The 13,295-nt window shown below is 42.6% G+C and overlaps 1 protein-coding gene across 5 annotated transcripts in view; it reads left to right on the forward strand.

The window, feature by feature from the left end:
- The window catches only part of Cpne4 (copine 4), a 482,269-nt gene that overhangs the window by 126,512 nt on the left and 342,462 nt on the right, over nt 1-13,295 (forward strand). For 4 of the 5 annotated variants that reach the window (XM_052718909.1, XM_052718911.1, XM_052718912.1 and 1 more), the window contains exon 2: nt 8,032-8,212. The exons of the other annotated variant lie outside the window; for it this stretch is intronic. In XM_052718909.1, coding sequence (XP_052574869.1) covers nt 8,032-8,212 — 181 coding nt within the window. The remainder of the gene's footprint in view (nt 1-8,031; nt 8,213-13,295) is intronic. 5 annotated transcript variants of the gene reach the window in all.

Raw genomic sequence — 13,295 nt, forward strand, 5'->3', positions numbered from 1 at the left:
GATTTTCTTCCCAGGTCTACTGCTTTAATGTAGTTCTCTTCTAAGAAGGAAATGGAACCCTCTCTGTTTTAAGAGCTTTTATTGCAAAGAACATTTACGATGAGGTGTCTAGAGCCAAAGAAACCAAATGACAGGCTTTCAGAGACCCACCTCTGTGGTAAAATAGACTCTGTGGATACTCTGCTTGGATCTCCTTGTCCAGTTAGTGTACCTAACCCCTGTAGTAGTAAGTGTTGCTTCCAGTGGCTCACAACTTCCCTTATCCTGGAGAATGCTTTCTCTCTTCTCTGCATGATTTACCAAGTGTACATGCATTCGTGTTTCCTATTGTGTTTCTCCTGATGCCCACCTTAAGACTGATACGAAACCATTGCTGACTCATGAGCATGAAAGAGCAAGGGAGGAACGGCTATGAGAGCCAAGGCCTTGGAGAGTTGCCTGATAGGAGCTGTGCTCCTTAGTTTGGACTAAGGCAGGAGCTGGGAAGAAATATTCATGCACTCTCTCCTCTTTTTCTCAATTCTGTTTCTCTTGGTCAAACACAATAAAACACTCACCAGCAATTGGTGTTAGCAGTCAGTGAAGGGATAGCCTTTTTGGACCCTGAGCAGAAGGGAGAGGAATTGGCAGGAAGGGGAATAACTGACAATGACCAGCACAATGATCTTTCTCTCCCGAAGTACAGCATCATACTGGTGCCAGACTGATTTCAGAGTATTTATTCTACCATCCATCACCTAGCTCCCCACCATCCAGATCATGGGGCCTATGCAGGATTGTTTGGCTCGGCCTGGGAGGAGGTGACTAGACCTACCTGGACTGAGTCTACCAGGTTGACCTCAGACTGTGGGGAAGGCTTTGCCCTGGAGGAGATGGGAATGGGGGGGGGGCTGGGGGGAAGGTGAGGGGGACGGGAGGGGGGAGAACAAGGGAATCCGTGGCTGATATGTAGAACTGAATTGTATTTCAAAATAAATAAATAAATAAATAAAAATGTGATCCATGAAACTGGTTTAGATATTAAAAAACTCTAACCACATACAAACAAGTTGTTTATTCATTTATAAACTGCTTAAATTCGCTATTGTTGGGCCTGGGGTATAGCTCAATTGATCATGTATTTTCCTAGCATTCAGGAAGCCCTGGGTTTGATTCATGCTGGTAAGCTTAGCACTTTGGTAGAAGCAGAAGGATAAAAAGTTCAAGATCATTTGTGGTTAAATAGAGAGTCTGAGGCCATATTGGACTGCATGAGACCCTGCTTAAATGAAATAATTAATAAATTTAATTAATAGATTGATTTACTATTATTATATAATAGTTCAGTTTATGGTATACCCTTAAGTTAAGATATACCATGTTGAGCAATTCCTTAAATGTCTTTCAGCCATTTGAGATTCTTCTGCTGAGAACTCTCTGTTTAGCTCGGTAGCCCATTTTTTAATTGGATTGTTCGGGATTTTGATGTCTAGTTTCTTGAATTCTTTATATATTTTGGAGATTAGCCATCTGTCAAATGTGGGGTTGGTGAAGATCTTTTCACATTCTGTAGGCTGTCGTTTTTCCTATTTACTGTGTCCTTTGCCTTACAGAAGCTTCTCAGTTTCAGGAGGTCCCATTTATTAATTGTTGCTCTCAGTGTCTGTGCTACTGGTGTTATATTTAGGAAGTAGTCTTTAACATCCTTAGTCATCAGGGAAATGCAAATCAAAATGACTCTGTGATACCATCTTACACCTGTCATAATGGCTAAGATCAAAAACACTGAAGACAGCTTATGTTGGAGAGCATGTGGAGCAAGGGGAACAATCCTCCACTGTTGGTGGGAGTGCAAACTTATACAGCCACTTGGAAATCAGTATGGAGGTTTCTCAGAAAACTGGGAATCAATCTTCCTTAAGACCCAGCTATACCACTGTAGTGATGTTGTGTTCCCCAATATATTGTGCACCTTAATAAACTTACCTGGGGTCAGAGAACAGAACGGCCACTAGATAGACATAGAGGCCAGAAAATGGTGGCACACATACCTTTAATCCTAGCATTCTGGAGACAGAGATCCATCAGGATCTCTGTGAGTTCAAAGCCACACTAGAAACAGCCAGGAATGGTGACACATGCCTTTAATCCCAGGAACTGATGGCAGTAAGCAGAAAGGTATATAAGTCATGAGGAACAGGAACTAGAGTCTGGTTAAGCTTTTAGGTTTTTAGCAGCAGTTCAGCTGAGATTCATTCTGGATGAGGACTCAGAGGCTTCCAGTCTGAGGAAACAGGATCAGCTGAGGAACTGGCAAGGTGAGGTGGCTGTGGCTTGTTCTGCTTCTCTGATCTTCCAGCATTTGCCCCAATAACTGGCACTGGGTTTGTTTTATTAATAAGATCTTTTAAGATTCGTGTTACACACCACTCTTGGGCATATACCCAATACACACCAAGGGCATATGCTCAATCATACCACAAGGACACATGCTCAACTATGTTCATAGCAGCATTATTCATAGTAGCCAGAACCGAGAAACAACCTAGATGCCCCTCAACCAAAAAATGGATAAATAAAATGTGGTACATATATACAATGGAGTACTACTCAGCAGGGAAAAACAATGACATCATGAACTTTGCAGGCAAATGGATGGAACTAGAAAATATCATCCTGAATGAGGTAACCCAGACTCAGAAGGACAAACATGGTTTATACTCACTCATAAGTGAATACTAGATGTAAAAAAGCAAAGGATAACCAGACTATAACCTACAAATCTAGAGAAGAGGGCTAACAAGGAGGACCCAAAGATGGATGAATGGATCACCCTGGGAAGGGGAAATATATGAGATCTCCATGAGTAAACTGGGGATTAGGGGTGGGCAATAGAGGGTAGGGGATGTGGAATGAGAATATAAGGGAATTCGATGGTTGAGCTGGAACAAAGATAGAGGGGGAAAGCAAGGAAAGAGATACCATGATGGAAGGAGATATCATGGGGATAGGGAGAAACTGGGTGCTTGGGAAGTTCCCAGGAATCCACAAGGATGACCCCAGCTTAGACTACTAGCAATGGTGGAGAAGGTGCCTGAATTGGCTTACCCCAGTAATCAGATCGGTGGGTACCCTAACTGTCATCATAGACCATTTCTCTAATAATTGATGGAAGCAGATGCAGAGATCTACAGCCAGGCACTAGGCTGAACTCCAGGAGTCCAGTCAAGGAGAGAAAAGAGGGATTCTATGAGCAAGGGGCATCAAGATCATGATGGGGAAACCTATAGAAACAACCAAACCGAACAAGTGGGAACTTGTGAAATTTAGATCAACAGCTGTGGAGCCTGCATGGGACTGGACTAGGCCCTCTGCATAGCGAGATAGTTGTGTAGCATGATCTGCTTGGGGAGCCCCCTGGCAATAGGATCAGAGTCCATCCCTGGTGCATGGGCAGGCCTTTTGGAGTCTACTTCTATGATGGGACACCTTGCACAGCCTTGGAGCAGGGGGAGGGCTTGGCCCTGCCTCTACTAAAGGGCCATGGGAGGCCTTACCTTCTTGTAGGAGGGAATGAGGGGTGGGTTGGGAGGGGGAAGCTGAGTAGGGGCAGGAGAACGGAAGAAGGGGATCTTTGGTATGTAAAATGAATACAAATTTTTTTCTTAATTAAAAAAAAAGATATACCATGTTGTGTGACAACCTTTCCTGGGGAAATGCAACACAGAAATCTCATCCCAGGTGGGGAGCCCAATAAAGATCAAAGTCCAAGTTGGTGGATCAATGAATTTTATTGTGGTTACTTATAGGAATGTGGATGAGGGGTTAATTGCAGGAGCAAAAATGACTCAAAGACAGCTGTATCACCAAGGCCTACTCTGGCATGGTGATGGCTCACAAACCCTGGGAGCCAGTGCAGAGCCTGCAGGTAGCTCAATGTGTTAGAGGGTATCATTTTCAGGTGGCTCAGTTGGCTCAGTTGGTCTGAACCTCTTCCAGGTAGCTCAACTGGTCCTTGTTTCTTCTAGGAAGTTTTGCTTCCTTTAGGAGGCTAGGCTTTTCTGAGAATCTTTGCAGCTTGTCTTGTCTGAGAGTGACTTGCAACAGCATGTTCTATTTATTATTGGAAGGGAGGGGCCTAGTGAATCTCATTTGTTTCAGGGACTTCGTGAAGCTATTTTGAGTTGCTTCTTTCCTGTCTGAATGAGCTTCCCTGACAGATGGAATGTATCAGTCTTGGAGAAAAACTGCTACACAACCACCATTAATTATCTTGAGGAAACCCTGATATTTTTCAGTTGTTTTGGACAACTTTTGGCACATATGACTAGATTGCTACCATTTTAGCAAGATGGTAAGATGGCTGATGAGAACCTCATACCAGGAGCAGAATGTGTGTCACCTCTGACAGCCCATGTGGTTTCTTATCTGCATGACAGTATTACAATCAGAAGTTTCCTTTGTATTTGTGGAGGTTGGTAGTTGAAACTGTATATTACCATTTGGAGCCCACTGGACAAGGTCCATGTGGGGAAAACAAAAAGCATTGTAGTAATACACAAATGGGAAACTGAGGGAAGGTGAGACTGTGGGACCATCTGCACCGTAGAACTTAAGTAGTTCCCCTCTGATCCCTCATACAGCACACAGGGCACATGGCCATCTGTCATAAGGACCAAGAGATGACTTCTATGGAATAGGAGATTCTTAGGGAGTCAGCTACTACTATAGAAAGAACACTGATGGGAAGATAAATGACCTGTCCTGGGAAGCTGAGGATGCAGCTCCACAAAATTGCTAGAGCAGACACCACTGTTTTCTCCTTGCTTTGTGAACCTCTAAGATGTAATAGCTCATTCTTGTGGCTTCCCTGGTGAATTGCTTTTTTGAGAAGTGGCTGTGAACTTTTAGAGGGAGGTATGACCAGATTACATGGGCTTCAAAGGCAGAAGGACTTTACAGGAGTGAGTTGAACTTCAGTTTTAAAGTAATAGGGAGAAACATTAGTGATTGTGAGATGTCAGTAGAATGATTTTGTCGTGTAAGAAGCCAGACAATGAAAATAATAGCCACCAGTTTGAGAGCATTTACTGTGTCTGACATTGTACAAACCACCTGCATACATTATCTCATATACTCTTTACAGAAACTTTTCATGGGGCGTGCTACTATCAGACAGGTTGGGGGTCCTATTCTATGTTTCACAGTGAGTGGAGGAGCTAGGATTTAATAAGGTAAACCTAGAACTACTTTTCTATTTGATAGAGACTCTTGCATTATACATCACCATTAAGACTGGTCTTAGAGGAGTTAGAAGGATGACTTGAGGTTTAAGAGCATTTGCTGCTCTTTCAGAGGATGTAAGTTTGGTTCCTAGCACCTACACAGCAGTTCACAACTGTCCATAACTCTAGTTCCAGGAGACCTAGAGCTTCTTTTGGTCTCCATGAGCACCAGGCACACACAGAGTTACATGCATGCAGGCAAAAGACTCATACCCATAAAATATAAATAAATCTTAAGTAAAAGACTGGCATTAGAGAAGACGCTCCACTTTCTAGGAAAAGTTTGCTTATTCTTTATGGAGGCTGCACCTCGGGACAAGGACGGTGTGAGCCTATGAAAGGACAGTGGGTGTGGTTCCCAGAGACAGGAGAGGCTACCAGGATGGCAGAAGAACGCTGTAGATTCCAAGGAACCCATGAGAATCAAGAGTTCAGGATGACACTGACCTATTACAAGCTGTCAAAGTCCACAGCACACTGCCTACCCTGTCTCTCCACATTTACCTCGGCTGATTCTCCCCTTTCTTTGCTTTGGTAGGAACTTCACTTCAGGCATGCTTTGTCTCTTACGTCACTCACAAGTTGCACAAATACAGAGACTGTAATCTATTAAGCTATGGATTTACAACCTGTTTGTTTCCTATATTTGAATAACAATTATTTGGAAATAGAAAGGAAGTATGGCTGTGCAGGCTGACACAAGTGGAGGATGTTGGTCGTGTCCATTGTGCCTTGGTAGATTTGGACGTTTCTACACTGAAGATTTTACATGTTGTGGTCTGAGAGCGTGAAAGTTGGCAATGAAGCTCAGCTCTGCCATTAGAATTATTATGTGACCTGGGCAAGCAGCCAATCCTCTCTGAGCTTAAATTTTCTAATATGTAAAAAACAAATACCCCAAACTCTATTAATATTCAGTTGGTAGACAGCAGAGTTGCTCTCATTCTTCAACTAATTTCCCAACACTTTTGAAAAAAATAGGATGGTATTCTCCTCAATCACAAATGCACCTTAACCTGACATTTTAGAGAGGGGTTGGCACATATTTGCAGACTACATAGTAAATATTTTAGGCTTTGTTGGCTCTGTAATCTCTGTTTTGGCTACTTAGTTCAGCCACAGATAATAAGTAAGTACGTGAGTATGTGTATATGACTATGTCTCATTAAAACTTTTCTGATGTGTATTCGTGCGCCCATGTCTCAGTACAAGTGGTGTCTGTGTGTGCACACATGTGTGTTTAAGGCCAAGGCACAGCCATCACCCTGTGAAAGGTGGTGTGGTGTGTTCATTTGCACTACTATGAAGATAGCAATAGGGAGAAGCTAAATACTTGTGGAAGAAGGGAAGGAGACGGGAAAGAACGGCCCTAACTTTATAGGAGAGATTTCACTGTAAGACACCAACTCCATGAAGATTGGGAGGCCATTGCTGATTTCCCTGCTGAGTCTAGAAACATAGAGCATGCTGGGAGGATTCTAATCCCAAGAGCATTTTCCAGCATCTTCATAGGCTTGCCCTTTGCAGTGGAGGGAGGTGTGGGTAGCCCCTGCCTGAGCAATGCATGGGTAGCCCCTGCCTAAGCAATGCATGGGTAGCCCCTGCCCGAGCAATGCATGGGTAGCCCCTGCCCGAGCAATGCATGGGTAGCCCCTGCCCGAGCAATGCATGGGTAGCCCCTGCCCGAGCAATGCATGGGTAGCCCCTGCCCGAGCAATGCATGGGTAGCCCCTGCCTGAGCAGTGCAGTTTTACTGTGAAAGACATCAAGTTGAAGTGGGCTGGAACCTGTTGTGCAGACCCATATCTGATGTTCCCAGGAGATCAGAATCAGAGGTCTGGGTTGTTTTTATTATTTTATTTTATTTGTCTCATTTTCACTCTTTAATTTTGAGTCCTAATGTGGCAACTGGGAGTCTAGAAGGGCAGGGGAGGGTGGACTCAGATACTTGAGATAGAAAAGCCCATGCTGAGGTTTCCACAGCTGCTGCCTTGCCAAAGGCAACTTGGGAAAGAGAACCAGAGTTCAGAGATAAGAAACTTGGATTTTACCTTCAGAGACAAGACAGTAGACTTGTCTGCTCCATTACATAGGAGGAGAGTTGGAGTTTAGGAAATTACAAAGAATTGAGGGGTCAGCGAGATGGCCCGGTGGGCAAAGGCGCTTGCCGTGCAGGTGTGCTGGTCTGAATTCTATTTTTGGAACCTGTACAGGTAGAAGGAGAGAACCATCGCCACGAAGTTGTCCTCTGACCTCTACACATGCTGCACAGTGAACATGAGCCTGTACTCATAGACACACATAACACAGAATAATAATTAAAAATAATAAATGAGATGTGATAAAACTGATGAGTCAAAAAAATTGATGAGTCAACAGATCAGTAAAAAAAATCCACATAAAGCTTATAGTTACTATAAATCTGGATTGTGCTTTGCAGTCTGTTTCACTAATTCGTTAATTTTATTTCATGGATTAAAATTTTTACTGTGAAAATCATACGGGAAAATGGTGATCTCAGCCAAGTGTGCCCGCATCTGTTTGGGAAGCTTTATTTTGGTGATGGTGGGACGGGCTGTTCGTTACCTGCTTCACTGAAGCTGCTCGCCAGTTGGAAAGTGAGATAATGAAGACTTTCAGCGTTCGAATCTGTGTGCTGAACCTTTTCCCTGAACGGCGATCTGTTGCGGGAAGGGGCGGGCTTCCCCCTTTGAAAAATTGCAGTGACTGGCATGTCATTTTTTTTCTTTTTATTTCCCTAACACAGAATGAAGAAGATGAGCAACATTTATGAGTCAGCTGCCAACACGCTGGGAATCTTTAACAGCCCTTGCCTGACAAAAGTCGAGCTGCGTGTGGCATGCAAAGGCATTTCTGACAGAGATGCTCTGTCCAAGCCGGACCCCTGTGTCATCCTCAAGATGCAGTCCCATGGGCAGTGGTTTGAGGTAGGCTTGCCCACAGAGACAGACAGAAGCCTGACTGGATTATCTGTTCAATTTAAAAACAAAACAAATCAAAAACATGTCCGATCTTGAGATGGTTTATTCCAAAAAGAGAAAGTTCCAGAAAATTTTAAATAGAGTCATGTTTCTGTTTATCTCACGATGTTTTAATATGGCTGTTTTGAAACTGTGATATTTTGACAATTTGTGAGCCTGAGAATTTCAAGATGTTTATGATAATTACTGAGAGATAACTATAACACACTCTGTCTTATACCCAATTATCAACAACATGTTAACAGGTCAGAAACACACTTCCACCCAGGACACAGGCTGGACTGGATAATAAGATGGATGCTGCAAAAACTGGCTCCACAGAGACGAGGCAGAATCCATTAGTTATTATGTAACCATGAATATTAATAACCATGCTCCTAGGATAGGAAGGAGGCTCCTTGTTCTGAGGGAAAACATTTGGGAAGTTGAGAGAGAAGTGACTACTCAGTCGGAGTTAGTATAGGGTATAAGTTTTTCTAGATTGAGGGAGGAGTCAAGGATGACTGACATGAGCTAGCCAGTCCTATAAATCTCTGGACCCTGGCCAGCAGTCTGAGGGTGAGCTCTGGACCTGGGAGCTGGGCTGGGGTCCAGGGATATTTGTCATAATGAGCTAAGTAAGACTAGAGGCCAGTCCTCTGGAAAAGCTGTGAACAGAATGGTAGGAGAGGAGCTGACTGACCTGGGTTGGTTGCGTCACAGGTCTGTGCGGGATGGCACAAATTTTAAGGAGTGCTTTGGATTTCAGAACCAGGTATCTTAGAGCCATGCAGGAACACACTAACAGTGGTAGAATCCAGCCTCAAGGCCCAGAGGAATCATTCCAAGTCCATGGCATTGGGGTGCTATGTTGGATATACAACCTTAATCTGAGTTGGTTCGGGACTAGAGAAAGAGAAGCCTCTGTGTGTGTGTGTGTGTGTGTGTGTGTGTGTGTGTGTGTGTGTGTGTGTGTAAATCCTAAGAGGATTTGGCAGTGAAGAAATTCACTGAGGTGGTAGATATGGGAGGAAGAAGGAAGGAGCTGTAGGCTATCATGTTTGTTAAGTGGTGTTGGAAGGAAGTGAGCCATGAAAAACTCCAGAGTCCAATGGCTCACTGAGTAATGATGTAAATGGAATGGTATTGCTATAAATTAGTCTTCAAGAGTGGTGATTTCCCACTTGTCAAGAGATGACTTGGTATTTTGTTTCATTTATCTGGGGAAGGATTTGATCTTTTTGTTTGTTTGCCCATTAGACTCTTAGCCCATCAGGGACCCAGAGAAGAACAGCTGTAGGGAAAGAGGTGGAATTTTCTGCATCCCCTGGACTGGCTTGGCTAGAAGCTATGCTGATAAATGTTCACGTAGACCTGATGTTACTTGGGGAAGAGCAGAGATGACTGCCATACAGGGGTGCATCATCCGATATATGTGGTTTTGAGTGCAATTTAAAATAATGTGACTTACATTTTATCAGTGACGTATCAAAGGCTATAAGTGACATGATGTAGTAATTCCATGTTCTGTAAACAAAACAAGGTGGACAGAAAGAATATGGCTTTATTCAATATTGTTCTGCTTGTACATGCAAAAGACAATATTTAAACCCAGGCAGCTCCCACAGCCTGAAATTTCTATTGCTATTTTGAATTTACTGAAGGAGCTGGTATAGTCTTTGGTAGTTTATTTGGAAATACTGCAGGTTGAGTTCTGCAGATATTTTTGCTAGTATTGCTTAATTATAAATCAAAATATTGCATCTAAGCACCTGTTTTAAATAAAGATTTTTGTTACTATTTTATTTTTTCAGTTAATGATCAAAATAAGGGTGTCATTATGGCATTTTCATATATATATATATGTGTCTTAGTCAGTGAAGAGATGCCATGACTCTTATAACAGAAACCATTTAAGTGGGGGCTTGCTTACATCTGGAGGTTTAGTCCATTATCATCATAGCAGGAAACATGTCGGTATGCAGGGAGACATGGTGCTAGACAGGTAGCTGAGAGTTTTACATCCTCATTGGCAGGCAGCAGGAAAAGAGAGATACTGGGTCTGGCTTGAGCATTCAAAACCCCAAAGCCCACTCCCAGTGACACATTTTCTCTAACAAGGTCACATCTCCTAATACTGTCAAGTAGCACCACTCCCCAATGACCAAGCATTCAAATATACGAGCCTATGGGGTCTGTTCTTATTCAAACCACCACCACAATATATATATATATATATGTATATATATGTATATATATACATATATATATACACACATATATATGTATATATATATATAGGTTGCCCTTATTAGTGTCCTACAGGTCCTCTTAAGTCCCTCTTCCTCAATTCTTATGGTTTCTTTCCTTCCCCCAAATAGCTCTGAGTGTGTGTGTGTGCGTATGTGTGTGTGTGTGTGTGTGTGTTCAGGTGTAAATTTTGCCTGTGAGTAAAAACATGCTGTATGAGTCAGGATTCTCTAGGCGAACACAAACCAACAGAATGAATATGTATTAAAAAGAGATTTTTAGATTGGCTTACATGATATGTGAGCTGATTCATTCAACAATGGCTGTCTTTACATTGGAGAAAGACTGAGAACCCAATAGCTGTTTGGCAGTCCCCATCTGGTGCTGAAAGCCTGATCTTGGAGAGTCATTGGCCTTTAGTCCTTACTGGAAAGCCGATGACTCTGGGTTCCAGTGTCAGCGGAAGATGACAGCCACAGCAATAGAACAGAGATACACACAGTACCCTTAGGAGCAAGGTAAGCAGCTGAATAAAAGCCCCCTTTCCCCTTGGATCTCTTGGGCTTCTTTGAAATGATGCTGTAGACCCTGCAGGAGGGACTTTCTCCCTAAGTTAATCCTCTCACGAATATCTGCTCAGCACTGTGTCTCTTAGCCAATCCCAAATCAACCCATTTGCAATCTCTTAGGATCATCCCTGCAGTCTTCTCTTCTCTCTTCTCTGTTTATGAACAGGTAGGCGTGTCTCCAGCAGACATGATAGGAAGGAATATCGTAAGATTGGAGAGGCAACATATTTACTCATGTAAGCCTATGATAGCAACCACTTCTTTGAAAGGGAGTTTTGATAGCTGTTCATGAGCAGATGGGATTCAGGTGAGGGGAAGCGTGCATGGAGAAATGGTGACAGGCAGATTGGAATCTTAAATTAAGTCTTACGTTATAAATGCAAAATCTTCCTTCACTGGGGTTTTATGTATCATGGCATATTTTTCCCCTAAGCAAGATCTTATAGACCTTGTTGGTGAGCCTTTAAAAAATCTCAACTACATAAAATTAAATGGAATAAGTACAGGGGGGAAAGTCACTTTTTGAAAATTAGCAGAAAATAAACTGTTTTCTAAAGCCCCTTTTATGCTATCTAAGTATCGTCAACTATTGTGCATGTTGCTTTTCTGTCTTTTTTCTCTTCTGACACATGTATTTTTAAACCTTTTTTTAAATTTTCAATTTAATATTTGTTTACTTAATATGTGTTGAGGATGAGAGCATATTTGTTCTGCAGCACATGTGTGAGGGTCAGAGGACAGCTTGCAGAAGTTCATTCTCACCTTGTACTCTGTGGATTCTTGTTATAGAAGTCAAGTTGTCCAGCTTGGTGACAGGTGCCTTTACCCTCTAGGCCATCTCACAGGCTCTATTTTGACATGATTCTTAGGCATGTAAAATGTTCTTTTCTGATTTTATTGCCTAGAAGTATATGCCTCTTCCACATTACTACAATTTTGATAAATGTAATTTTCAAGTTGCATAATATCCTATCAAATCGATTTACTTAAACCGCCGTCCTATTTCCTAACTTTGAAAATGCCTTTTAAAAAGCTTTCCTTTAAGGAATGCCAGGCTGAACATCTTTGTGCACAAAATTTTTCACTTATTTTTGGATGGGTTCCTAGAAGAGATGCTGTCAAATTAGAACTGGTGGGATGGAGGATGATAGGATAGTTTATTTTGTTTTAGTTTTTGAGAACTTCACGCATGGGCACTGCGTTTGCATCATTCCTGCCCCTCCTGTGTCTTCCCCTCCCTCCCCAAGTCATAGCCTCTTCTTTACTATTGTTGCATATATACATATGTATGCGTGTGTTTGTGTGTGTGTGTGTGTGTGTGTGTATGTGTGTGTGTGTGTGTGTACAACCTACCGAGTCCATATAGCATTGCTCATATATACATGTGTCCAGAGCTAGCCACTTGGGATTAGACAACCTGTGACTAAGTTTGTCCCTGACATTAACTGATTCATCCTTTCTCAGCAGCCATTGACCACCTGTATCTCTTCATCTAGGGGTAGGACCTTGTGGAATTTTCCCTCTCTATGTTGACATGTCAACTGGTATTTTTATTGTGCTGGTCTAGTTCAGACAACCATATTGTTGAGATTTTATGAGTGCATTTTAGCTGTCATGCCTAGGGGACACTATCCAGCAGGAGATGTCTTGTTCCTCTGGCTCTTACATTCTTTCTGCTCCCTCTTCCTTTATTTCCCTTGAGGCATAGGTGTATGGGTCATGTTGTAGAAGTATCAATTAGCATTGGCACTCTCCAGTCATTTATTCTCTGCATTTTTGCCAGCTTTGGATTTCTGTAATAGTCTCCATCTGTTGCAAAAAAAGAGGCTTCTTTGATGAGGGATGAGAGGTACGCTTATCTGTGCCTATAAGGAAAAATAAAATACAGTCACAAATTAGTTTAAGAAAGTGGCAGTAGGAGGGGCTTCTCTAGGGTCTATGACCTCTCTGGCCACAGATAGTTGTCTGGGTTTATAGTACCAGGCATGACTTCCCTCCCATTGAGATGACTAGGAAAACAGATCCTATGCCAAGCAGCTGTCAGAAAGAATTTATTTTGAATGACTATTGGTTGTAGTAGGTAGCCATTCCAGCTTTGACCTGGAAGTTCCAACCCCCATTGAGGCTTCGGTAACTGTCATGCCTACAAGGCGGGGCTGAGAGAGGACACTGAAGACCAGAGATCCAGATGCGCAGGCTCTCTTGGTTCCTGGACCCTGGACGCTGGAGGT

Source organism: Peromyscus californicus, unplaced genomic scaffold (genome assembly GCF_007827085.1).
Source record: "Peromyscus californicus insignis strain IS unplaced genomic scaffold, ASM782708v3 Scaffold_11__1_contigs__length_118956290, whole genome shotgun sequence".
NCBI classification, from domain to species: Eukaryota; Metazoa; Chordata; class Mammalia; order Rodentia; family Cricetidae; genus Peromyscus; species Peromyscus californicus.